The sequence below is a fragment of the Sciurus vulgaris genome (genome assembly GCF_902686455.1).
Source record: "Sciurus vulgaris genome assembly, chromosome: 1".
Lineage (NCBI taxonomy): Eukaryota > Metazoa > Chordata > Mammalia > Rodentia > Sciuridae > Sciurus > Sciurus vulgaris.
Genome location: NC_136461.1, coordinates 2197067 through 2223803, shown reverse-complemented (window position 1 = coordinate 2223803; position 26737 = coordinate 2197067). Strand labels below are relative to the sequence as shown.

The 26737-nt window shown below is 53.5% G+C and overlaps 1 protein-coding gene across 2 annotated transcripts; it reads left to right on the top strand.

Moving 5' to 3' along the window:
• The first annotated feature begins 12338 nt into the window (after window positions 1-12338).
• On the top strand, window positions 12339-26642 carry WRAP73 (WD repeat containing, antisense to TP73). 2 transcript variants are annotated; one of them, XM_079141531.1, is made up of 12 exons: window positions 12340-12502; window positions 14622-14774; window positions 15284-15400; window positions 20810-20882; window positions 22062-22165; window positions 22453-22539; window positions 22814-22948; window positions 23040-23117; window positions 24560-24665; window positions 25428-25553; window positions 25984-26175; window positions 26460-26642. In XM_079141531.1, the coding sequence occupies exons 1-12, from the start codon at window positions 12434-12436 to the stop codon at window positions 26600-26602; spliced, it is 1383 nt and encodes a 460-aa protein (XP_078997657.1). In that variant the 5' UTR covers window positions 12340-12433; the 3' UTR covers window positions 26603-26642. The 2 variants fall into 2 exon arrangements, with proteins under 2 accessions (XP_078997658.1, XP_078997657.1); XM_079141532.1 differs by lacking the exons at window positions 14622-14774; window positions 15284-15400 and having other exon boundaries at window positions 12339-12502.
• Window positions 26643-26737: the final 95 nt, after the last annotated feature.

The following is a 26737-nucleotide window of genomic DNA, read 5'->3' as shown; positions in this document are numbered from 1 at the left end:
CCATCAGCGCAGTCTCCTGTCTCTGTGGGCTCCCTGTGCACCTATGTGACTACCGAAGCTTTTCTCCGGTTCATCTGTCTGCTGTTTTCCCTCCCTACAGCTTGGTGACCACGAGAGGTCTGTGGTGACTGGGACAATCACGCTGCAGGATCTGGGACCCCAGACAGAAAGCCGGGAAGGTAAGACAGTGAGGTTCCATTGCATCAGGGCCCTGGTCCTGCCTGTGGAGTCTAGTGAACCCAGTGGTCAGGGTCTCCTCCCTGCCCCAGCGTGGACCAGCAGGAGGAACCTGCGTGAAACAGCTCTCCAACAGCAACCCGGGCTGCTGCTGGGGTGGAACCGCCTGGGGCACAGCAGCAAGGGCTGACTCCCAGCTGGGCCCAGCCCCGGGCGTGTCTGCTTTATGACAACGCCTGCTTTAGGACCCCTCCCCACCCGAGATGGCTGTTGTGCTCCTTCATCTCTGTCCTGTCGTGTGTGAGGAAGAGCAGAACTGTAAGGACAAGGACAACCTGCAAAGCTGGTGACATGCCAACCTCGCAGACCGGCGAGTGTGGGGTTCCCACAGAACTGATGTCCACGCAGGCGACTCTGCTGTGGGTCCCCAGGACAGAAACTGATGACGGATGATGGTCTCCTTCACCCGTTGGATGTCCTGAGCGCCTGGCTCTGGGACCAGCAGGAATGCTTTCCGGTCTTGGCCAGTAGGGGGTCACAGTCTGGCTTGAGTTAGGCAGGAAGCTGGACGGATCATTGGCAGGACTAGGTCTAAACAAGAGGTCCTGTCCATAAGGGGCTTCTGTCCTCCGTCCTTGGCTGCGTGTTTGGGGTTGGCAAAGTGCCGCCCTGCAGCACCTGCCCTGTGCCTGTCACACGCCAGCAGGTCCATGACCAACCCCACTTTCACATTCTCTGGGAGACAGAGTTTGCCCGAACACTGTCCTCGTGCACTTGGGCCATGAGGTCTGTCTTTCTTAGGGTGTGAACTTCTGGGTCATGCCCACCCGCCTTTGAGAACACCCCTTTAGTATATGGTGTTCACAAAAGTCTTGTTGGTTTTGGTGTCAAGTCACCTTGGGCACGTTTGAGAAGGAGAGGGAGAGGGAGCCAGTTCAGTACCAGCAGGAACATTCACTGTTTGTCTAGCAAAGCCTGGTAAAAGGGGGCGGGGGTGTGGCTCAGTGGTGGAGCGCTTGCCTGGCACGTGTGAGGCACTGGGTCTGATCCTCAGCACCACATTAAAAAAAAAAATGAATAAAGATTCAACTAAAAAAGTATTTTTTAAAAAAACCTGATAAAAGATGTCCAAAAGGGTTTTTTTAGAGCCCTGTGATCAGAGGTTAGCCAAATAGGAAGCCGAGGACCAGAGCCCAACAGGAACTATTTAAGTCCTTCTCTCCCAGGTTGAAGTAAAGGCATACACACTCTGGGAATAGGAGAGCTTCCTGAAATTCCAGAGACACAGCTCCAAACTAGAACACAGGACCCTCGGTTTCTCTTTCTCGTCCTAGCGCCCGGAGCTGTTGGATCGAGTGGAAGAGGGTCCACTCCTGATGGGGCTTCTTCAAGGAATTAAAAACAATTCTCCTTGTCTTGCAAATTAAGTCTTCTAAAGCAGACTGGCTCTAGAAGCCAGGTCCACAGGCTCCCTCCCCCATCTCCAGATGCCACTGATACTGTAAGAGATTAGGACGCAGGACCCGGGAGGGGACTGAGCTTAAACAGCTGAAACAGGAATCATCCCCAACCCCCTACACCAGGCGCCCCCAAACTCCTTAGAAAAATGTGCATTCTTCCTCTGTGTCTTTGAAATGCGAACTTCCTTTCCTCCCCTGCCCAGGGCCATCCCTTTTGAAATGCAAACTTAGGAGTGCTGATTTGCATGAGATTCCGAAAATGATTTAAAAACTAGCAAATGAAACATCTTAACTTCTCTACACAAATATGAGTAGAAAGCTTTAGCCATCTAAGCAGTTGACCTTAGACTAGCTTCCAAATAATGTGATCTGGACCCCCTGGTACACTGGTGAGATTCAAACCGTGGAGGGAAGCTGTGCAGCTTTGCCGGTCTGCACGTTTATGCACGTGCATGTTCCACACATGTGATGCTTCTCTTCCTCCAGCTGCAGCTGCCAGAATTGCTTGGGAGGACAGCCCTATTTAACTGGCTTGAAGAGGAAGAAGCACTGGCCAATGTTATTCCTGAAATTCTCAGAGAACAGAAGCCAATGCAAAGGCCAGAAGCCAATGCAAAGGCGTTCCTAGCTCTCATGTGCGGGATCCTCTCGGGTAGACTAGGCTGGCTACGCTGCCTCTGCTGAGCACAGCTGGTCTGCTCCCTGGGCTTGAGAATATTCTGTCACAGAAGCATCATCTCTCCTGGGTGCCTAATCATGCACTCAACCAGGTGACAAACCGCAAGGGAAGTGCAGGCACCGTGATTGCCTGTCACCAGCACCACAGCAAAGCTGACTGAAAGTGTGTGGCTTTCAGGGTTGTGCTCTCCTGAAACTTGCTTAGCACATGCATGCTCTAAAGACATTGAGCGGGAAAGTGACCGCCGATGCAGCAAGCTTTGTTTGAAAACATGACATTTCCATAAAAATGATATTTTTGTAAGTAACCCCAACATAATTGTTAAAACAAGGAAATGACGTTAGGGGGACTAAATTTCAGAAAGAACTTTTCAACAACAATCATGTTTTATAATATGTCTGCTTCAAAGACAGGTTCCCAGATCCCTTGGCAACTTATTTCCTAAAGTTACACCAAGCTGAACCCAATGGTGGATATTCATTGCCTGCCTGCCACATTTCCAAATCAGATACAATACGGGAACTTGGTTGTCCCCTTTCGGTTTCTGATTGCTAGAGAACAGAAAGTGTCTGGGTCTGTTAGCAAACCCGTTCTCTGAGCGCTGGAGGGCTGGAAACGGCTGCAGGGAGCCGCTGGCCGATCTGCGGGTCCAGCCAGAGCCCGGAGCCGCCCGACCTTCCTACACACCCAAAATCAGGGTGGCTGAGCGTCAGCATCCTAATTAGCATAGGCAATTAAAGCAGGGGCGGCATACAGGGAACGGGAGTTAGGTGTTTCTGTAAGGAAGTCATAGGACGCGTTGCGTTTCGTTTCGTGTTGTTTTCGTTCAGGAAAAAGAGGACGACTGGTCTGGAGGTTATTTAAAGGTTGTTTCGGAAGGAAGGAAGGAAGGAAAAATGAAAACTAATCGGACACCGAGAGTCGCGAAGGGCAGGGGAGCGCATCTTGTGTGGCCAGGCGGCTAAAACTGACGCGCCCTAAGGATTTTAAAGTGAGTCTGACCACCCAGGGTAAACCGACGTACGCTGGGGCTCCGCAGATCGTCCACACCACAGCCGGGAAGAGAGGGGTGGGAGGAGGGGACACTGACCAAAAGCTACAATTTGGCCTTCTCCTTTAAAACAGCAAAGTTCTCATGGAGGATTGGTTTGCTCTTGATGAGAAGCTGTGAAGTTTTTCTTCACCTTTTAAGTCATCTGCCAAGGAAACCAAGGTTTTGTGTTTTATCGAAATAATTTCCTGTGCTTCGTGTTGTTTTTATTGGGTCTTTGATTACTCAAGAAAACTGCTTTTTCTCTCCTAAAAGATCCAAGCTTTTTAAAAAAAAACTATAGTTTTCTATATTTGTCTGAAATATTTAACTGCTGCTTTCATGAAAGGATACTTAAGTATCTTCATAATGTTCGAGATCCTATTTAACCAAGTGTTTTAATGTTATGATATTTTGATAACTTTCCAAAATTAAATTCCAAGTTAAGACTCTCTCCTTTTTTTCCTGGCACTGGGGATATAACCTGGGCTTCTTAACTACTGAACTACATCCCCAGCCCCCTTCTTTTGAGAATGGGTCTCACTAAATTGCTTAAGGCCTCGATAAGCTGTTGAAACTGGCCTCAAACTTGGGATCCTCCTGCCTCAGCCTCTGAAGTCCCTGGGACAACAGGTGAGCATCACTGTATCTGGCTCCAAATTAAGTCTTTTTTGCCCAGTTAACATTGGGATTTTCCAGATGGGACCCTGGAATATTTCAAAAGAATTTTGCCAGATGGGGTGATGCCCACCTGTCATCCTAGCAACTCAGGAGGCTGAGGCAGGAGGATGGCAAGTTTGAGGCCAGCCTGGGCAACTTAAGGACACCTTGTTTCAAAATTAAAAATAAAAAGGACTGGGGATATAGCTCAGGAGTAAAGCAGCCCTGGATCCAATCCCCAGTACTGTGAAATTAATTAATTAATTAACTAACTAATTAAAAATAAAAAGGGATGGGGATGTAGTTCAGGATGCAAAGCCCTGGATTCAATCCCCAGTACAAAAAAAAAAAAAAAATCAGTATGAACTGGATAAAAATTTCCAGAACTCTAATGAAGAAATTATTCATACTTTAGAAAGAAACACAGCAATCTGGTAAATTAGACTTTTGCAAACAGAATTGAGCCTGCCTCGAGAACTTGGAAGCTGGGGGTGGTCTTATTTTCATGGCAACACAATTACTTGCACAAGGTCCTCAGAAGCTGCTCCCACCGCCCAGTACGTGGTTGGCACGAAGTGATATCACCAGGATTTGGCTGGAATGTCCTACCCGCCCCTGATGTGCAGTAGAATCAGAAACCCCAGGTGGTTTTAAGGAACTAAGGTTGGCTTAACAGAGTCTAGGAAGCCCTCAGTGGGGAAATGGACCGCCTGGCACAGCACCCAGTGTAGAGGGGTTCTGTGGCCTTGAGTAAGAACCATCACTTATGGGAGGCTGGGGACCTTGAGAATATTCTGGGGGCCTCCCAGAAAGAGGAATTCACCCAAATCTATAGAGTGGCTGGTGGATGCCGAGGCAGGTCCTTGGCTTCCTAGCCTCTCATTTGAAGTTGAATCTGAGATTCCTCCCATCCTACCTGCCTTTTTCAAGCCAGGGTCTTGCTGTATTGCCCAGGCTGGCCTTGAACCTATGACCCTCCTGCCTAGCCTCCAGAGGCTCTGGGATTATAGTGTATGCTACTGCGTACTGCTCTGAGACTCCTTATTACAAGTCCAGCCAAGTGGACTGGAAGAAGGCTCTGCAGTCACTCACTGCCCCTGCTGCTTGCACACACAGGCCGGGTTCAGTGAGGCTAGATTTTTTTTTTTTGCAAATAAATTAATCCACTGCAATTATTTTTGGTAGAAATAGGGTTGACTATAGAAAAATTTAGTGCTTTAGTCTCTTTCTTATTGTCTTTGTGGTTTCGTTTTCTACCTACAAAAGGGACTGGATCCTGAATTCCAGCTGCCTCTGTACCGGGCTACCCATCTGCACGCTAACACGCCTGCTTCCCACCCTTCTGCTTTGCAATCACTAAGAACAACAGCCAACACAGTCCTGGAGCTGAAGCTAGATGAGGTGGACTTCAGCCAGGCCACCTGGAGGTGCCAGCCAGGACCTGCACCCCGACCTCCCTGGAGACCCCACGCAGACACTGTGAGCCCAGCATCCAGTAGTCTCCTCCATCGCTGTCCTCTGGAGCAGAAACCAGTCTTTAGTCTGCTTCAACTATGAGCTTGTATTTTTTTCTTTTTCTTTTCTATTCTCTTCTTTTTCTTTTTCTCCCCCTCCCCCCAGTACTGGGGACCGAACCACTGAGCTATGCTCCTAGCCCTTTTTCTTTTTTATGTTTTGAGACCGGGTTTCACCTAGTTGCCCAGGCTGGCCTTGACCCTCCTGCCTCAGTCCCCAAGTTGCTGGATGAGTCTCAGTTTTTCATCAGGAAGTGCTGTTCCCCTGTCCATCAGTTTCATAGAGCAGTGAAGCAGCTCCGGTACTCTCCCTTACTGCCTGCTCTTTGGGGAAATGGACCCCAAGACCCAGGGAGTGGCCCTGGCCCTGGCACTCTGGTGCCTCATGTCCTCTCTACTCCCCTGAGACCTGTCCTCAGTGCCCTTGCTGCACCCCAGCAGGTCCCTCCCACCCCCTGTCCTCTTCAGGGTCACTGCCCTGCACCTGGCACGCATGCCTTCTCTTCTGCCCCTCGAGCCAGGGTGACCCTCCCTGACCTCTCCAACTGCAGCCTCTCAGACACTGACAGCCAGGTCAGGCCTGGGGCATGTATGTCACCTTCCTGGGGCTGTTTTTCACCTGGTGTGTCTGCTTGTCTCCCCAGCTCCGGGGAATGTGGGACCCCTTACTGGAAGAATGTTGCCAATGCACAAAGTAAAACGAGGAAGATTGTGAATTATTGAACTATAGTTATTCTGACAGAGTCAGGGGCAGCCTCTTCAAAAGATCATCCACCTAGAAAAGAGGAGAGGCCCTGGCCCGGGCCCTCTGGTGCCTCACGTCCAGTCTACTCAAAAGAGGAAGGAGAGACAGAGACAGGGAAAAGTCCCCGTGCTACAGAGGCAAAGGAGAGGTGAGGCGGGGCAGGCAGCTGCAGGGGCCCAGGGCACCAGCATGCAGGAGAGACTGGAACTGGAACGGTATTCTCCCCCTCGGCCCAACGGGGGGCCACCTCCCACCTTGGTTTCAGACTCTGGCTTCAGAACTGTGCAAGAATTCATTTCTGCTGTTTTAAGTCACCCTGCTTACTTGTTACAGCGGTCTGAGAAAACTAACCAGGTTACATATGCAAAAAGCCATTTGTGGTCTTCTTTAGGATGCTCCTCTTTATCAGCGTGTCTGGTGATAAGGCTGGGCAGCAGGTGTAATGACTCATGATTTACTTGGCAACAAGTACAAATGAGATTTCGAGCTTTCTGCAGCAACTGTCAGGCACAACCAAAACGCCCGCAGTTCGGCCGGGAGCAGGTTGTGGGCACTGCTCAGCCTGTGGCTTGTGGCTCCATTCACAGCTGTAGACAGGGCAGTGGTTCAGTGTCGATGCAAATAAAGTGGCCCTTCCCCTCAGTTGCCTCCGGGTTTTACCCCCTAGTTCAGATGGTTCCAAAGGGCCCTTCCAGCATGAATGTTGCCCTGCAGTAGCTCTGGTGACCGTGTCTTATCTTTACCCGGGTCCTAGCCAACGCCAGGCCCAGGGGAGAGAATCATTCTGCAGCTCCCATCCTGGCTTGGTTGTCACGGCTGAGGCACTTTGCAGCCTTGTGACTTCGGCAAGTGGAATAACCCACTGAAGTCGCAGTTTCGTCATCTGTAAATGGGCTCAACCAGCTGCTTCGAGGATTACAGGGTGGTGGTGGGGGGGGGGGGAATTATTTAGCCAAGTACCAGCCAGTCACACCAGCCAGACACTAGTTGTTACAAGTGCTTCATAAATAATACTTTGAACTTCTTTGTCTTTTGTTTTTTGCTCCTTTGAGCTTTAGATGTGGGGCAGCATCTTTGGGGGCGGGGGGAGGGAAACACTGAGCAAGTCCTTCTACAAAGGCCCTGGGTGGGCTGGTGGGCAGACACCGGTCCACAGAAAGCTGTGGACACTGTTCTGTGTGACTGGGGTACAGCTGTTTTTAATATGCAGTCAGCGGTCAGTGCTGCTGCTTCCCGGGATCAAGCAGAGGCAATGCCCAGGGGAGGGCCCAAGCTGGAGCCCCACAGTCACTCCCCCGACCTTGGGTTCTCATTCCTCTTTTACTATTGAAGCAGCATCATGAGAAACTTGCGTAGTTTAAAACACTGCTTTAGCTCTCACCAAATTGGGGAAGAAAGGTCTGCAGTGAAACAGTGGCTGGCCAGTTGCAGCCCGCAGGCGGAGGGTGCTTGTTTATAGGAGGTTTTCTGATTTTTTGCAAACTACAAGCCCACCAGGTACACAGCATCATTGGCACAACTTTCCAGATAAAAGTCACCCTTGAATTTGGTGGTGGGAAGCTGTCTCCACCGAGATGGACGCACAGCCCTTCATGCACTCACAAAAGTGATTTCACTTTTGGGCACCCAGCCTCTCAGGGTTTGTGGGTCCCTGGGCACCAGCAGGACATAGTCTGAAACCTTTGACTCTCTCTTGGTCCTTGGACTCCCCTGTGCTGCGCTCAGTCTTCGAAATCCATTCCTGTGCCTGGGTGGGGCAAGCGCTATAAATAAACACCAGACTGAGGCATCCCTGCCACAGGACATACCCCTGACAGATGCCACCAGCCTCCGCCCAGGCCCAAGCAGATTCCAGCTTCACTGCCGCCCCCTCGGGGAGATGCCTGGGCTCCCAGGGAACTGGTTCTTCCCCTAAGGCTCCTGGCCCTCCCAGCCCTGCAGCAGCAGCTGGGACCAAGAAACTTCACATCTGAGGCCACTTACTGGATGTCAGGCACTGTCCAAGCACCTCAGGTGTGGTTTCTTGTTCACTGTTCTCCCAACCCTCCAAAGCGGGGACCGTTATGACCTTACTTTACAGATGGGTAAATCGAACTTTCAAGAAGTTAAGCCTGAGGTCCAAGGGCAACAAGAAGGATGTGACCCCCAGTATTCTGACTTCTGCACCAGACTGGCTTTTCCATGGGGTTGCTCATCAGAATTAGGAGGCAGCTACCTGTTCCCCACGGGAGGGAACATGGCCCACTAGACAGGCCTGCACTGATGGGCAAGCCCTACCCAAGCTGTGTGGAGGGCAGCTCAGGCAGCCAGACTAATGGGGAACAAACACTTTTGTGGTTTTTGGTGTCTGACTTCTTATCTTATTTTACAAATACATATGTAATCCATAAATTCACATGCTGCAAAATTTCAAACACTCCCCTTTTGTTCTCCAGGCAGCTCCCCCCTCTTCTATTGAATAGATCAAAAGATGGGGTGGGGGTGCTTAGATCTCAGTGCAGAAAGGGATCATTTATTCATTTCGTTTCTGCTGACTTACCCCCGAAAAAGCTATCAAGACCAAACAAATAAACAGCAACGACGGTAACAACCAACAACAAAACCAAATACTGTGTTAATGAGACTCGGGTCCCAGGTGTTCACAGCAAGCAGAGAACCAAGTGGCCTCCCCACAGAAGTCCCCAGCACTGTTTCCCTGACCCTTGCTGGCTGAAGAGTCTACCTGTCACCCCTCTATTTATGTAGACTTGTGCATACGGTGTGTGCTCATTCCTTAAGGGCAGGAGGAAAACACCAGCTGAGCAACAAGGTAATAATAGCTGCCCCAACCCAGAAGGAACGTGGCTGCTGGAGGAGCCAGGAAATCAGTCCGGGGCCTTATTTCGCTGCCTGGGTTCTCTACCTGGAATAGACTCCGAAGGCAGATCAGGGATCCAATCGCCCCACAAACTCAGAACCGCCAACCCACCAAACAACCCACTTCATTGGGCCAGCTAAGCGGTCAAGGCTCGCGCGGGTCGGTCCCCCAGGCCCTGCAGGGGACCTGGGCGCCGTCGGCCTTGCTGGAGGTCGGGGGAGCTAACGCCTCGGGATTGGTACGCACCTCTCGGGTGCCGGGGGAGTGGGCGCCTGCGGGGAGGAGCTTGTCGGCTCCCGGTGTCTCCTAGTTTCCAACCGCACCCGACCCCGAGACCTGGCGACTTCCTGGGATCGCATTCCGAGCAGCTCCTCGCCAGCTGGGTGTGGCGGAGAGGGGCGAGGAAACCGGCGGGTCAGCCCTTGGCGCTGCTGGCAGGACCCTCATCTCCCTGAGGTCTCGACTCCCGCTGCCTCCCGCCCCTCGCGCCGAGTCCCCCGGGGCCGCACCAACTCCGAGGGACCCTCGTGTCACGGTTCCCAGCTCGTGCCCAGGTTCCCTCTCACCCCTAACTCCTAGCTTCAGCGCCGCGAGCCTGGGCGCCTGCCGCCCTGCGATGCCGCCCGGAAGGCGGAGCCGAACAGCGCAGCGGACCCCCGGAGTCGGTTCCAGCGCTGCCTACCTGGTGCGGCCCGAGCCCGAGGCATCCGCGTCCGAGCAGGCCTGGCGCTGACCTGGGCTTCGCCGCGCACCCCCTTGGTGGGCGCAGGGCGGGCGCGAGCGGCTGGCGGGCCTCGAGCCGGGTGCGGACCGGCGGCCGCGGGCCAGGAGGCAGGGCGGGCGGCGGCCGGGCCCGAGGCGGGTTATATGGACGCGGGGAGGGGGGCGCCGCGGGGAGGGGGCGACCGCCAGCGTTAGCGCCTTTCGCAGCCCGGCGGCGGGAAGGCAGCGCGGGCACAGCCGTGGCGCGAGGAGGGCCGGGCGGCGGGGCCCGGCCTGGGCCTCAGTCTTCTACCCGCGCTCCGCCTCCCCAGCTGGCCGGGTCCAAGTCGGGGTCCCGGAGCGCACTCCGCCCCGCCTCTTTCCCGCCGCCGTTTGGCGCGCGTGGCCCCTGCTGAGCCCCGCGGGGTCGCTGGAGCGGGGCTGTTCTCGGGTCGGGCGCCGGGCCTCGGGCTAAGGAGACTGGACCGCGACCTTCCGCAGGTCTGAGGGCGCCAGCTAGGGCGCGGGGGAGCCGCGGTGGGGGCGGAGGCACGGGGCAGACTCCACGCTGCGCGCCGGCTTCCCTCGGACGGTCTCCTCTCCCCAACGCCCCGACACTCGATCTCCCCACGCTTCTCCCACGGCAGTGAGCTTGGACTCCAAAGGGAGCGAAGTGCACCGCGCTGGGTAGGGACGCCCCATCCGGGTCTGCACTGTTTGTGGCAGACTGGGGACAGGGGTGAGATCTGCGGTCCCAGGTCCCAGGAACGCCACCCTCGGTTCGCGTAGTCCAAGCCACAGACGCCTGGCCCCGACCCGGCCGGCAAAGAGGGTCCCGCGGAGGTCCTCTGGGTGTGACCATTCCGACCCCAACCGGAGTTGCGTCCCACAGTCCCCAGAGAGTGATTCTGGCTGCACCCTGTTCCCTCCCTGAGCGGTGGCGGCCTCCAGACCCTGGGCACCGGATTCTATTCCTTGTTTCCGAAGGTGCGCGCTGTGGATTTACTCTGGGACTCCGGTACCCTTGAGCTTGAAATTGCTCTCTGTTCCCACAGACCAGCTTTGGGTTAGTGGGCGGCTCCCCTCTGGCCTGAGACACCTGCCGCTTTCGCTGCCGGCTTTCCTTCTGGGTTAGGCAGATAAGAGCATCTGAGGTCCTGCTGCCGCTTCTTAGGGCCTAGGCTGCAGGACCGGACAGAGGGCGAGTTTGGAGCCGCCCTTGCCTTGCATTGCCCTCGGATGCTCCTGGGACCCGCTTCCTGGGCACTGCACTGATGTCCCTTGCCCGTGGTGACCACCATCCCTTGGAAGGTTGCCGCAGTGCATCCCCTGGCATTTCCAGCGAGCTGGGCTGGTGCAAACCCGTCTCTCCTACTGCACTGGGACCCCAACTGACCTGGCCCCGCTGACTTCCATACATAGTTATTGCTCACCTACTGTTTGCTAGGCGTGGTTTGGGAACTGAAAAACCAATTCCGTGCAAGGGATTGGGTCTGATTGGTGACAGAAAAGGTCAAGATGAGAGCAGGATGCGTTCAGGCATCCCCATGAATTCCTTCGCTAGAAGTTGGAGACATAGACGGGGAGCAGGCTGGGAGCTAGGGGCAGAGAAGTGGGAGCTGGACGCAAGGCCGTCCCTCCGCTCACAGAACTGAGCTGAGGCTGGCCAGGATGTCAGGGTCTGCGCGACCCAGAAGGTTGTAGGACCGATGTTGGAACCGGCCGGGACAACTAACGACGGCTTTGGGTGAGGGAGGGAGTTGGGAAGGTCTTGTCCCAGAAAGAGGATCTGGGGTTCCAGAGCGAGCCGGTCCGCAGAGCCGAGCGCTCGCTCGCGCAGGTGCCATCTCCCACCGGTGCCAAGACAGACTGCGGACCCTGTAGACCCGGGGTGCGGGCCCTGAGGCATCATAATTCCCGCGCACGTAAGCCCAGTTATGCATGAAATGAAGAGGCGGGTGCGCGCGATCTACACACTGGTTTTGCAGGGTCGGTGTCAAATTCGCTCTGTCCTTCATCTGAAAAGCACCTGGGCGTAAGAGCAAAGTCACGCTGCAGGTGTTGCTCTAAGTCGAAAAGAAGTCGCAAAAGAAGACAAAAACAAATATTTTTACGTTATAAAAGAAGTGATATGTGGCAGAGACTATTACATATTAAATATATGTACTGATATATGAATATATGTTTACACAGAGATCTCCCAGTTAAATTTGAATTTAGATAAGCGAGTAATTTGTCCCACAATATTTGGGAACATGCTTATATTACAAATGATTCGTTGTTTATCCGAAATTTCAATCTAGCCGTGCGTCCTTTAACTTGTCTGCAGCCCCAGCTGTCGGCGATCCAGGGCTGCGCAGCCGGGGCGTGGATTTCCCTGATCGCACTAGGAGGAGGGCGGGCGGCGCCTTTAAGGCTCCGGGCGGGGCGCGGACTCCCGGCCCCACAATGCTACGCGGCCGCCCGCACTGCCGATAGGCTGCGGCCGCCGTCCACCACCCCACTTCCGGCCGCCTTCCCGCCTCGCTTCCGGCCGCGGCCGGGCGGTTGCGGACGGCTGGCTGTCCGCGGGCTCTCGGGCGCGGGTCGGCCCGCGGCGGGCGGCGGCCATGAACTTCTCCGAGGCGTTCAAGCTCTCCAGCCTGCTCTGCAGGTTCTCCCCGGACGGCAAGTTCCTGGTGAGCGGCGGCGCGCGGCCTGCCCCGCGGCGGGGACCCGGGCGGACGCTGACCTGGACCCCGGAACGGCGGGCAGAGCGGGCGGGACCTAGGCAGGAGCTGCGGGTGGGTGTCCCGGACCCGAGGTTCCTGCACAGGTGCGCAGCCCGCGGCAGGAGTGGGACCCGGGCAGTTGCTCCGGATGGGAGGGGTCCTGGACGGGTGCGCAGCCCGGGGCAGGAGGGCGACCTGGGCAAGGGCTCCAGGCTGGAGGGGGACCTGGAGAAGTGCGCAGCTCCAGCTCCGGCAGGAGGTGTGCTGTGCAGGAGCGCAGCCTCCATGTAGCTGTTTCTGGCTGTCAAAGGCGGATAAAGGATAAGGCCGTGTCTCTTTCACCCACTTGAGGGTGTAGGAGAGTTTAGCTGATTGTTATTTTGTCGCAAAAGTTACGGTTAAATGGTAAGTGGTATGGCTACTTTGTTGTCTATTTTCTTCCCTGTCCTTACCACATGCAAGTAAATGTCCTGCTTATTCCATGGGTGACCAAATAATGTTTAAATTGCAGAGCTGTAACTTCAAGTTTTGAAATAAAGTAATATGACCAGTGCATAGCCTTAGAAGTGGGGAGGAGAATAATTGACTTTGCAAAAGCATTAAAGAAAAAAAAATATGTCAGGCCTTATAGGAAGTCGTCGTCGTCTCCTCCTCCTCCCCCTCCTCCTCCTCCCCCCTCCCCCTTTTTTTTGGTTGGTTTGTTCTCTGTCTTGTGTTAACCAGCCAATGCTTCCTAATTCTTTTTCAGCTTGAGCCTTTATTAACATTCCTGTTTTCTTTGTCTAGAACTTGGAGACTATATCTCCCAAGATGCATAATACCTAAATCACATAAGATAGTATTCAACTACATAGTAGAAAGTTTAAAATGGCATCCCAGAAACCTTGGTGTATTTTTCAAAGTGCCCCCTCCACAGATTGTTTTGGTTTTGGTTTTCCATTTATAAAAGTTTCAGTAATTTATAAGGAGAATGATTATATTTGCTTGCCTGATTTGGGTGCTTTTTGGTTTGTGTGCCCTCATCAGAACTTTGTGGAACACTTGGTCATAACCTGTTACTGGAATCCTGTTCTTGAAAACCCAACTTTAGTATCTTGCCTTATATATCGTATGGTGCTTGCAAGTGCTAAAGTTCCATTTTGTAAGGAATTGGTCGTAACTGATCAAGGCTGTCAAAGCTACAGTGTGAGAATTTAGGTACTGTGGTCGGTGCCTCTTCAGACCTTCAGTCTCTACACCCCCCCCTTTTTTTCCCATTAATGTGGCTTTTTTAAATGGAGGTTAATAAAGCTAGTAGATGTAGTTTGACCTTATAAGTATAGAAATGAAGCAGTTAACATTTAAAAATCCATTCTTGGGTTTTAGTCTGTAGTATAAAGTAGAGTCAGCAGGTGGTTACTCATTATTTGCTTAGATATGGACATGAAGAAAGTGTTTTTAAGAAAATACATTTAAAATGTAGACTTTTTCATATTCAAGTCACATATACAAGTCACACATGCTCACCTTTGGTTTGTTCTGCTTTGGCATGTGGCTCCATGTGAAGGGCTTTGCTGCTTTTGAGGTCCTTCTCAACAAAAGCCCTGAGCTCTCAAGTTTTAACTCTTCGTAAATTCGAGGGAACTGTCTAGAAGTGATGGTAGGAAAGGCTGTGGTCATTAAGTCTCAGAAGAGTTTTTCCCAGGGTTGTGTCCACTTGGATTTAGTTTTTAGCATATGTTTAAGAAAGGAGTGGAAATGCTCTAAGAGAAGTTTTAAAATACTCACATTTTACTCCAGAGTATAACAATTCCGTTTTTATTAAAAACTATTTTAGTTGCACAGGTTTATGGGGTGCAGTGATAATTTGACATGTGTAGTGTTTAGTGATAAAATCAGAGTAGTAGAGCATAACAGTTTTAAAACCGACTTTGTATATTGCAGTTCTGATCTCTGTCTTACCTCCTCCTGTGCGAATGAGCTGTGTGATCACCGAGCGGCTTGAAGCTGTGTAGACGTAAAGCTGCTCAGCACGGAAGGCAGCGGCCGACTTCTACGCTGCTGTAGAGTGGAACCTGTCAAGTGCTCGCTTTCTCATGTTTTTTAGGCCTCCTGTGTCCAGTACCGGTTAGTAGTCCGGGACGTGAGCACCCTGCAGATTCGTCAGCTGTACACTTGCCTGGACCAGATCCAGCACATAGAGTGGTCAGCAGACTCCCTCTTCATCCTCTGTGCCATGTACAGGCGTGGGCTTGTGCAGGTGTGTTTTCTCGTGTTGGGGTCGGAGTTAGGAAACCCTCCTAGGAGCGTCACCAGCATTTTGTCTTCTAGTTTGGAAAAGAGTGACAGAGAAGCTCAAAGTCAGTTTTCTTTTAAAATTACAATGTTCTTCTAATAGTTTAATACTTTAAAAATGAGGAAAGCCCAGAATATTCTTGATCTTTAAGCAAATTTAATTCTGAAACAGGAGGTAGACCACCTGCAGTCTGGACACACGTGTGCTTTAGGAAGGACTAGAAGGCAGTGCTTTGTCACAACCACAGCCAGCTCAGTGAGGGCCTGGGGAGGGCAACATGGGTACGTCACCTCACAGTACAGCAAGAGGAGATCGCCCAGAGCGTGCTTACTGTTGCTGTGGGTCCAGCACCAGTGCTTCCTGAGACAGGTTCCAGAGCTATCCTGTCGTAACCAGTGCATAGACTGTCCTGGGAGGCATGCTGGGTGTGCCAGGTGGTCTGCAATGGTGCATTTCTCTTTTTGCAAATTGAGGTCTGGTCTCTGGAGCAGCCAGAGTGGCACTGCAAGATCGACGAGGGCTCGGCAGGGCTGGTGGCCTCGTGTTGGAGCCCAGACGGGCGCCACATCTTGAACACAACAGAATTCCACGTAAGTGTCAGGCCTCCCTTTGCCTCATCAGCCAAGTGTGAGCCGGCGCTGTGCTCCCAGTGGCCTGGGACTCTCTCAGTTGGGCTTTGTAGTAGTGTGTCTGTCAGAAGTCCTATCTCAGAAGCATTGTATAATCTTTTAGGCCAGTTTTCAAGAAAACACATTAAAAATATTTTTTTGTGGCACTAGGGTTTGAACTTAAAATTTCTGAATTTACATTTTAAGAATGCACATGGTCTCTTGAATTCAGCGATAGAAAATCAGCCTTTGTACGAACTTCCAGTCTACATACCTCTCCCTTAAGAGTCTGGTCTCTGGGTGGTTCTCTAGTGCCCTGGCAGCCACCTCCTTCCCAGGGCCACACGCGTGATGTTCAGTCTCCAGGACAAATGCTGGAATCTGCTCGTGCTTCAGAGGTAGGCTGAACACTATGAGCATATCTCACGACATTTTGAAATCAGGCACACACAAGGGGTTAGGGAGAAGGTCTTTGGTGCCAGCAGTATTTTTTAAGATATAGGAAGACACACAAGTCTCTTTAACCATGAGCCTTTCTCTTTTTTGGTGGGGGAGTACTGGGAGCACTCTTTCACTGAACTATCAGACCCAGCCCTTCTTTTTTTTTAAATTTTGAGACAGGTCTTGCTAAGTTGCTGAGGATGGTGTCAGACTTGGATCATCCTGCTCAGCTCCTGAGTTGCTGGGATCACAGGTGTGTGCCTCTGCACCCAGCCCCCCGTGTGCTTTTTGACGGGGCATTATAACCCAGCATTAGGCCCAGTCCACCGAGTGTTCTTAGCTCAGCACCGACCAGGGCCACGTCCTCTGTGGTACCAGCTCACTGCGTGGCCTGGGAGGTCACCGTCAGGTCTTCAGGTTGGCAGCTGCTGGGATAACTGCACAGGGGCTGCACATCCAGGGCTTACACAGCTGCCTGGCTTCACTGCATTTTCAGTTTTGATTTTAGAAACGTTTTAATGGCTACTCTTACAGGTTTTTTGTTTTGTTTTGTTTTACTTGTACCAGGGATTGAACCCTGGGGCACTAGACTACTGAGCCACATCCACAGACCTATTTTGTATTCTATTTAGACAGGGTCTCACTCAGTTGCTTAGCACCTTGCTAAGTTGCTGAGTCTAACTCTGAACTTACGATCCTCTTGTCACAGCCTCCTGAGCCGATGGGATTACAGGCATGTGCCACCACCCTGCTTATAGGTTCTTAAAGAGCGTGACAGGAAGTGAAATTACTTTTCTGCACTGTGTACACTGGTATTTTACAGGTGCCTACAGCGTGAGTTTCTCTGGAGAGGACAGTGTTTCATATAGCTTTGACAAACAGTCTTCATGCTTAAAATTCTTTGGACCAAAATCCAGCCACCAGATGGCCTCATGGCATGGGGTCAAGCCTTATACTCTTATTCAGCAGGCCAAAGGAAAAGTTACCATCTGTAGAGTTTATAAACCTTAAAGAAATGGCTTTATTGAGTTTACCACATTACATATATATTAATTCTTAAGCATAATTTATATAGAATGAATTAACTGCCTAGAGTGCATTTGGATGACACTATTCAACCTAAGACTAAGGTTGTGGCTACTTTGCTGGTGACATTAGAGTAAATGCCAAGATGAGGTGTGGAGGAACACCAGGAACCTCATGGCTTGGGGTACCCCGGGACAATACTGAAACATGACCCCAACACTCAAGCAGACTTATGTTGCCACCAGTGAGGAACACCGCAGGGATTGCAGATGTACTTGGCCAGCAATTGACCCCATGGGCACCTGTGCATCAGTCCAGTCGACAAGGGAGGATCATACACTCTCAGACCTGTGCCACTGGACCCTTCCAGATGCACAGCCCTGCTTGAGAGTGTTGCAGAGGACGAGAGAGGCTCTGTGTCAGTAACAGGAAGGCTGTGTGCTGTCAGCAGGTTCGGCAGGCCACAGAGGTCAGTGGAACAGCGCCAAGCCCTGCGGCCCTGCCTGCCTCCCCGGCGGCACACCTCGGCCTGCACTCGGCAGTAATCGTTCCCTCCTCCTTCTGGGGGGTGGCGTGTTACCTGGGTGTTGTCTGGGTTGCAGTGGCTTACAGCTCGTTTAGATGGCCCCTTGCTTCACAGATTTCCCATGCCTGTTTTCAGATTCACTCACCTGGACAGGTGTAGCTATTGTGCTCATTCTTTGTAAGCAAAGTCATGCCGCTGTCAATCAGCCATTCCGTTGCTGGACATTTTGAGTTGTCAGAGCCATGGGGCTGTCAGTTTGTTGCCCACACCCCCTGTAGCGTACCCAGAAACCGTGTTTGAGGGTCTTGACAGCACAGATGCGTTCGGCCCTCCAGAGCTTTGCATCAGGTTTTAAAGCGATTGCCCACCAGTAGAAGGAAGCTGGCTTCCATTCTGGTTCACGCACCAGTAGAAAGAGGCCGGCTTCCGTTCTGGCTCGGGTCATCTCCTTACTGTCAGTGAGGCCGAGTGCTTTCATACCTTGTTCACACTCTTTGATTTAGACAAGTAGAGTGTGTACCTCTGTGTGGTGTGAGGTCTGGACCCATTTTTGTCTCTTCCTCGCATTATTTATTTAGAAGTCCGTCTTCACCAGCTGTCTGGGCACCAGTTCCTATGCCCTGGGGATCATTGCTGACTTCCAGTCTCTTCCACTGTGGTCCCTTTGAGTGCCTGTGCCCCACTGCTAAGTGTTGAGGTTTCGTGACTCCCAGCGCTAAGGGACTGGTCCTTCTGTGCCGCTGTCCTCTGTCAGGGTTTCAGATGCATCCTGGAGGTGGCTTTCTGCTGCACGTTCTCGTGGTGAGGCAGGTTCCGCCATGTTCACGTGAGGGGCCTCGTACTGTAGAGTACTCCTTTTTGTGTCTTTTCTTTCTCTTTGACTTAAAGCCTACCTTATGGGTTATTAACATAGCAGCACTGCCCTTTTGGATTGGGTTTTCATGGTTTATCTTTTCTCGGTTTTCATCCTTCCAGTGTCCTTACATGCTATTTATTTATTTACTTTTTGTGGTGCTGGGGATCAAACACATGGCCTCACATGTGCCAGGCCCGTGCTTTCCTCTGAGCCCCACTCCCAGCCCCTGTGTCCTTACATGTCAGTGTGAATGTTGTAAGAAGCCTGTAGTGGATCAGGAAAAAAATCCAGGGCTCGGGGGTGGGTGGGCTGCAGGGCCTTGCCTGGCCTGAGGGAAGCCCTGAGTTCAACCCAAGCATGGCAAGAAAGAAGACTGCTTTTTACAAGTCACAAGACCCAGCCACTTGATGCTTGCAGTTTGGTGGTGGTTTTGCAGGTAGTCCTTTGTGAGCAGGGCTGAGGACTTCGTCACCATGTATGAGGCCCCTCAGAGTTGGTCCCTCTTCCTACCCATCATCTGGCAGCCTCTGGCCAGCTTTCCATCCCTTCAGCTTTGCCTGCTGGGGTCCCATTGGAGGAGCCACCTGCACCTGCACCATGCTGTCCAGGCCATGGTGTCCTGTGGCTACCCTCTTACACAGTGCTTCTAGACCTTTCTGCATATCCCCTGTGCTGTTATGAGCTGTCTTCTGATGGAGAGTGTCCACAGGGAGGCCTGTGCCCAGGGCCAGCATGCTTATTCAGCTGTCAGTGGGAGTTTAGAGTTGACAGAGGTGCATGTTTTCCTTTCTCTCTTTTTTTTTTTTTTTTTTTTTGAGGAACCCAGCGGCTCTCTACCATTGAGCCACATCCCCCATCCTTTTTTATTTTGAAACAGGGTCTTGCTAAGTTGCTGAGGCTAGCCTTGAACTTGTGATCCTCTAGCTTCAGTCTCCCAAGTTGCTGGAGTTACAGGCCAGCATCACTGTGCCCCCCACCTTTTTTTCTTATCTGGCGTGTGTGTGTGTGTGTGTGTTTACTGGGGATTGAACCCAGGGCCTCGTTGAGCTGCTGAGCTGCATTCCCAGCCATTACTGGATGTGTGTAAGCTCTGTTGTTTCTGGTGGGGTGACAGGCAGAAGCCAGGCTGAGTGCGTTTTCTGCTGGGCCCTCTGTAAGGTACAGGGCAGCAATGCTGTCTCTGATCCGTGCCTGTGCTCCAGGATGGAGACGGTCTCACTGGGTCATCTAGCCCACTCCCTCTGCTTCCTGGGACACGCCAGCACTCAGTGCCTGGGGCACCTGCCCGCTCCTGGCAGTCTGTCTTCTGGGTGGAGCAGAGTGCCTACTCTCCTGGTGGGACTCCTGGCGGGACAGGGTGCTTGCTCTGCTCCACACCACCCTCCCCAGGCCTCAGGTGGTGGAGGCTCTGGAGGATGAGCGCGGTCCTCGTCGCTCAGGTGCAGCAAGAGGGCAGCAGCTGCCGTGGTGAGCCGCCTCTGCAGCCGGCTCTGCTCACGCTGGATGCCGGTGCCCGTGTGCGGGAGCTGTTCGGACGCCCTGGCTGCTGTCTGGTTTTCTTTTCTTCGTTAGGAGGGACGATGTAGAGAAAGTTGACTTTTTAACCTGACGAACTGAAAGCAGGCATTCTTAGGAGTCGCACTGCCACGGAAGCAGGCACACTGTGTCCTCAAGTGGCAACTGAGAGCCTTAGGGGCCATGTCCCTTCCTAGGAGGACTGTGGAGCGCCACATGGCCCATCGTGCCTGGCACTTGGTGCCCATTCATGGTCGCGGCAGCCCTCCTTATGCAGCTGAGAAGGGTCAGTTACCTGGCTCGTTGCCAGGTGGGAAGGACGTGGGGAGCCTGTGTAGAAGCAAGTTATTTTTTGTCTCCTCCCCGGGGGCCTGGGTCACAGTGTCGGCGTGGAATCGGGTGTGGCCAGGCACACATCTGGGGTTTGATGTTATATCCCAGAGGGTCAGGTTCCCAGCCAGGGTTTCCTCCTTGGTGCAGATATCCTTGGTCCCTTGTGGGGCCTTGTCTTCTCTTGGCCTCTTGTAACAGCCTGGTCACCACCCAGCTATCAGGTGAGGGAAGAGAGGAGAGGTGGGGAAAAGTGACAGTGGTGGGCCTTGCCACCCTCCTCTTGGTAAGTGCCTCAAGCGGCTGCAGCTGTCCTGTGAACCTGAGCCAGAACCACATTGAATCCCACAGTGGTTTGGAGGCTGAATGATACAGCTTTTCTATGTAAAGATTTTTCTTTAAACATTTTTATGCCTATTATAATAGGCAAGCTGTGGTAGCTAGCATTTAGAAACACCCATCTTTGACTTTGGGTCACTCAAACAACTTCATTCTAGAACACAATTCTAAGAACACAACTTTGAGGACAGTAAACTTTGCATTTGGATACAGTTGTAGGAAGTGTCTCTGGAAGGACCAGTAGCCCTGTGTCAGTAGTAAATCTTGTCCTGGGACCAGTGATCTGGGTTATGATTCAGGACAGTCTTTCTGAAGGGGCTCGACACATGCCACTTCCTTTCTCTCTTCTCCCCAACAGCTGCGGATAACCGTCTGGTCTCTGTGTACGAAGTCCGTGTCTTACATCAAGTACCCCAAAGCCTGTCAGCAGGGTGAGTCTGCCAGCTGCTCCGCCTCACTTCTTTGTTTCTGTTTGGGGATTCAGGGCCTTTCTTCCATGGAGCATTTCCAACTTAGAAACTCAGCAGCATACCACCTCCTAGCGACCTTCTTCCTGTCCCCAGGTGGACCCTTGGATGACTTGAAGTGTCTCCTGGACCCCACACTTCTCTCAGGCACGTTCCCATCCTTGTCTGTAAAAGTCCAGACCCCTTCACCACCATGTGGGTGACCCGGGGAAGCTGGACAGACTTGAGAGAACAGTGGCGTTCACAGGACCCCTGGCCTTCATGTGAGCGGGTGGTTGGGTCTCTGGGTGGTGCCTGGCAAGGATGCTCGAGTGTCCAGTTGTGTGTGTCAAGCACTGACTCTCCTCTGGACTCCATCTGAGCTGGTCCTGCCTGGCAGCCCAGGGGAAGACTGAGGGACAGGGCCCTCTCCCCACTGTGGCCTCTGGAGGAGGTGGCCTGCAGGGGCAGGACTAGAGGGGAGCGTCACTCGATTGGACGATTCGATGTGTGACTGTTTTTCTGTTGCCATCCTATCAGCAATTTGGGACTTGTGTTTGCATGAAATGCAGTTGTGTGTGTGTCTGATGTTATAGTTTGAATGCCAGTGTTTCTGCAGAGAAGGCGCACACTGCCCGAGTGGAAACCATGGTCGCGCTGTTGGAGGTGTTCTTTGTTGTTGTTGTCAGTATTTTTAGCTGTAGATGAACCGGTGCCTTTATTTTACTCATTTTTGCATGGTGTGAGGACGGAACCCCCACGGAGCCCATGCAGCCCTGGAGATCTTTTTATTCACAGAGCATGGAAACTTGGCCTGGGTTTGAGGTGATACAGAACTGGAAAATGCAATTTCACATTCTCAACCAAAGTTCTCTCCAAGCACTTATCTTAAATTTACTTCTAAACTATTAGGTTCAAAAGTAAAAATGAGAAATGTAGTAAAAAGCCAACCCTGGACTCACTGAAGATGCGCCTGGAGTCCTGTGGCTGCTTCCTAGGCACTCGGCAGCTCTGGCTGTGTGGGTCGGGCCGCAGCCTGCAGGGGCTCCCCTCTGTGTCACCCCCTCTGCCCTCCGCTCGCTTTCATCACCTTTCCTTGGAAACCACTGCTGTCCTTTCCCGTGCTTGGCCGCTTCCTCAGTGGTCCTCTTCCTCCCCCCGTAGGAGTCACTTTCACCAGGGATGGCCGCTACATGGCCTTGGCAGAGAGGCGGGACTGCAAGGACTACGTGAGCATCTTCGTGTGCAGCGACTGGCAGCTCCTGAGGGTGAGGCGCCGTGGCACTCGTGCCGTGCACAGGGATGCTAACACAGGGACAGGCGCAGACGTGTCCGTTCGTTTCTGCGTTAAGAAAATTGAATGCGAGAGTGTTGAAAATGTTGATTATACAGTGTGTGCAGCAGGGCGGGTGGCGTATGCCCGCCTCGCTCAGGAGCTCGGGCACTTGAGACCCAGGGGGCACCGTGGTGGGACTCCCACTGCAGGAAAATGAGTCAACGTAGAGACACTCAGGGAAGATTCCCGGATTGTCACGCCTTTCCTCTCCCCGGAAAGCATTTCGATACAGACACCCAGGACCTGGCCGGGATCGAGTGGGCCCCGAACGGCTGTGTGCTGGCAGCGTGGGACACCTGCTTGGAGGTATGGAGCGTGCCCAGTGACACGCCCTTCCCTAAGAGCCCACCCGTTACTCGCCGGTGCTCTCTGCAAACAGCCAGATGCTGGGCTTTGCCTGGTTGCAGATGACTTTGTCCTCAGGTGTGTGACACAGCCTCCCCTGTTCCATGTGCCACTTGGGGCTCCTGATCCTACCCCACACCCGGGGCTGAGGCCCGTGCCTCCTGTGCTGCTCCCTGCTGTCTTCAGCACCATCTGCTGCGTTCCAGGAAGTGAGGCCTGTGTGTCTCCTCTGCAGTACAAGGTTCTGCTGTACTCCCTGGATGGCCGGCTGCTGTCAGCATACTGTGCCTATGAGTGGTCCCTGGGCATCAAGTCCGTGGCCTGGAGCCCCAGCAGTCAGTTCCTGGCCGTGGGGAGCTACGATGGAAAGGTGGGAGGCAGAGCCGGTGTGGGAAACCCCAGCGAGCTGGTCCTGCGCTGCTAGCCTCTGCCACTAACCTCAGCCCCATTTCCTTCCCCAGGTGCGCCTCCTTAATCATGTGACTTGGAAAATGATCACAGAGTTCGGGCATCCTGCAGCCATTAACAATCCCAAGATAGTAAGTCTGGGTCACAGCTTGGACCTGAGCAGTGTTTCAGGAGGGACAGGAGCCACTCTGGCGTTCTGTCCACTGCTGATAGTATTTTCCCTGAGCCAGTCATTCTGTGTCTTGCTGGTTGATCTCTCACGCGCAGGCTTCTGTTTCCTGTTGCGCTGCCCACAGGCTCCTCCAGCCACTGTGCACCAGGCCTCTTTCCGAGAGGAGCTGAGACCTTGCCCCTGCCCCTGCCCCTGCAGGGTGGGCTGGGGGAGCTGGGCACCTCCACAGGGCCTGAGGAGAGCACATTCGAGGCCCAGGGGGCAGGAAGCACAAAGTCCTCTGATGGAGAGGACTTTTGGTGTCCATTTGTGCCGTAGCAGCAGGTACCCACTTTCCTGTTGGCCACTGGTCTGGGTGTGGGTGACAGCAGGGATGACCATCAAGCTGCTGGCCTCCCTGTAGCGCTGCCCATCCAGAGCTTTGCTGGCCCTAGGGGAACACGAGTGGGGTGGGCTGCAGGCACAGGACCAGGGACCTTCCTAGAAGTGATGGCAACGTGAACACAGGGAGGAGGTGGAGCAGAGGAGCTGCAGGTGTGGGGAATGGCTGGTCTCAGGCCCAGGCGCCTCCTGGCTGAGCAGTGATGGAGGCTTCGGCGAGGGAAGGCAGAGGGCCCAAAGGTGTGCCTGTGGCCCTGCATCTCTCCAAGGCCTCTCGCCATGTATGCCTTAGAAGTGTCAATCAAACCAGGTGAACCCTGCACCAGGAACCCCCTAAGCGTTAGTCAGCTTTCCCTGCTGCCACAGAAGGCCTGACAGAAGCAGCTTACAGGTGGGCAGGTTTGTCTCGGCTCACAGCCTCAGGTTTCAGTCCTTGGTCACTCAGCCCTACTGCTTTGAGCCTGTGGCAAGGCAGAGCAGAGCCACTCAACTTGTGGCCAGGAAGCAGAGAGGGGAAGGCCAGAGTCCCAAATCCCCTTCAAGAACACACCCTCAGTGACCTGATCCTCCACCAGGTACCACCTCCCATTGTTGCCACAGGCTGGGGACCAACCCTTCGGCACACAGGACTCTGGGGCACATTTAAGATCTCGGCTGTAGGCCTGAGCCGCCTCCACACCGCCCCCTCAGAGCGGTTCCTCAGCATGCTGCCTGTGGGCCCAGAGTGGTACCCACTCTCCATCCCTGTCACTGTGCAGGTGTGTGCCCCGCCCAGCGGCTGGCTGCAGGAGTGACGGCGCACTCTGCTCACAGCCCTGTGCATGCCCCTGGCTTCTCAAGGGGCAGCTTGCTGGCAGGCCCATGTGGCCCTGGGGACCCCAGGGCCAGATTTAGTGCCTCCCTCCCAGCCCGGTGGTATAGGTGACGTCACAGCTGCTTACCCAGTGCCTTCGGGCATGCCCATAGCAGCTCCTGCGTCCCAACCCTGACCCATCTGCCTGGTGGCCATGTTTTCTTCAGGTGGTGTACAAGGAAGCAGAGAAGGGCCCACGGCTGGGACTGGGCCGCCTGTCCTTCCCACCACCCCGAGCACTGGCTGTCCCCCTCTCAACCTCAGAGAGCAAATGTAAGTAGCAGAGGGCTGTTGTCCTCTGTCTGAGATGAGACATGTTGCTTGCTTTCATATTTATTTTAAAATGAGAAAGTTCCTCTTTGTCCAGGTAAATTTCAGGTGCTCTTTATTTTTTAAAAGTCTGTTTTTCCTTTCCTGTGCTGCCTCCCAGCCAGCAATGGAGTAGGTGCTGGAAGTCCCAGGTTGACAGCTGGCACACTGAGGGCAGTACTTTTAAATCATGACCGAGATGTCCCAAGGGAACCAGAGAGCCACCAGGGGTATAGGGAGCAGGACGAGCTGGACACCAGCAGTGGTGGTGACAGCTCAGCCCAAGCTGGTCCTGGCCATGCATGGGGGCAAGGAGCTTGAGCTCCAGAGGGACACAGGGACATGTGGGGACGGCAGCTGGCCCTTTGCAGGCATGGAGGCCCCAGAAAGCACTGCACAGCCACTTGTGCTGCTGGTTTTATGAAGCTTTTGTACACTGAAAACCGTAAAAACAGAACGGAGTTGAGCTGGAGGCAGACTGTGAACCAAGACGTTGACAGGCTGGGAAAACAAATGCTGAGGTGTTGGAGCTGCTGCAAGGGCAGCTGTGGTGGGCAGACCTGGAGCGGGCCAGACCTGGCCGGCAGTGGCCCTGCTTCCCCTGGGGTAGTGCCCCAGGCCTCCGTGCTCGTACTTCCGGGTGGTTTCTCCCTTCCCTCTGATGAGCCCCTCCCCTGCTATGGCAGACTCTGGCGAGTTCAGCGTGTCTCCCTTGTCATGTTCTAGATGAGATCGCCTCTGTGCCAGTTTCCTTGCAGAGCCTGAAGCCGGCCACCGACAGAGCGAACCCTAGGATGGGCGTGGGGATGCTGGCTTTCAGTGCCGACAGCTACTTCTTGGCTACGAGGAACGGTCAGTGCGCTGGTGTCTGCTCGCCGTGCCTGGGGCTCCAGGGGCCGACACCACGGGAGAGGCAGAGCAAGTGAGGGGCCCTGCATGGGCTCCTCATTGCCTGTTGAGATGGGGTCCTGCGCAGAGGCTTCTCAGGGTGGCCTCATCTCTGCTGAGGCACCAGGCCAGTGCAGTGCCCTGGCCCCTGCTTACTCCTTCCTCCTCAGTCTGCCCTGTGGGCCTGTTTTTTAAAAATTATTGCAACCCTTACAACAAAGCCAAAGAACACTGGAGTATGGTCTTTGAAGCCTACGATTCGCTCTGGAACCCTGGTCTCTCTGAAGCAGGCTCAGGAACCCTGACTACTCCAGGGCTTGCTTGCAGAGGAGCTGGGCTGTGTGGGCCAACAGTGCATTAATGACATGACGCCCTGTCATTTCTTCCTTCCCAGACAACGTCCCCAACACTGTCTGGGTCTGGGACATCCAGAAGCTGAGGCTGTTTGTGGTGCTGGAGCAGCTGGCCCCAGTGCGCTCCTTCCTGTGGGACCCACAGCAGCCTCGGCTGGCCATCTGCACAGGAAGCAGCAAGGTCTACCTGTGGTCCCCAGCGGGCTGTGTGTCGGTGCAGGTGCCTGGGGAGGGTGAGTGCAACCTTGTGGGCAGGACCCGCAGCCCCCGGCGTGGCTGGCACGAGATGGCCCAGCTGCAGAGAAGGGGAACCCCTCCACACCTTTCAGGAAACTTCCTGTACACCTGACAGGACCTGCCACCCTGAGCTTCAGAGGATGGACGGTGGCTTTGGGCTCTGCCTAACTCCACCCATCTGGGTCACCCAGGTCCCTTCTTGCCTGTGGGATACAAGCTGCCCTCCCCAGGAATCCTGGTCTCTCAGCTCTAATCCTTTGGCCACCTTGTCTCTCTCTAGGTGACTTCCCGGTGCTTTCTCTGTGCTGGCATTCCAGTGGGGACTCCTTGGCCCTCCTCAGTAAGGATCACTTCTGTCTCTGCTTCCTGGACACTGAGGAGGGGATCCACACAGCTCTGGGACAGCAGGACAGTCAGGCATAGGATCTATGTGGAGCCCTCAGCAGGAATTCCATGTCCCTGCTGAGGGATGGGGCTCTCCAGCCATGATGTCCGGCTCAGCGACTTGATTCTGATTTTCTATAGCAAGGGATTTTTGTAAATATGTGCAATATAAAG

Excerpts from the sequence above, each read along its gene's own strand:
- WRAP73 (XM_079141531.1), top strand. The coding sequence starts at position 12,434 with ATGAACTTCTCCGAGGCGTTCAAGCTCTCCAGCCTGCTCTGCAGGTTC. Across the intron at positions 12,503-14,621 it reads CCCCGGACGGCAAGTTCCTG|GCCTCCTGTGTCCAGTACCG; the intron begins GTGAGCGGCGGC and ends CATGTTTTTTAG. Across the intron at positions 24,666-25,427 it reads CTCAACCTCAGAGAGCAAAT|ATGAGATCGCCTCTGTGCCA; the intron begins GTAAGTAGCAGA and ends GTCATGTTCTAG.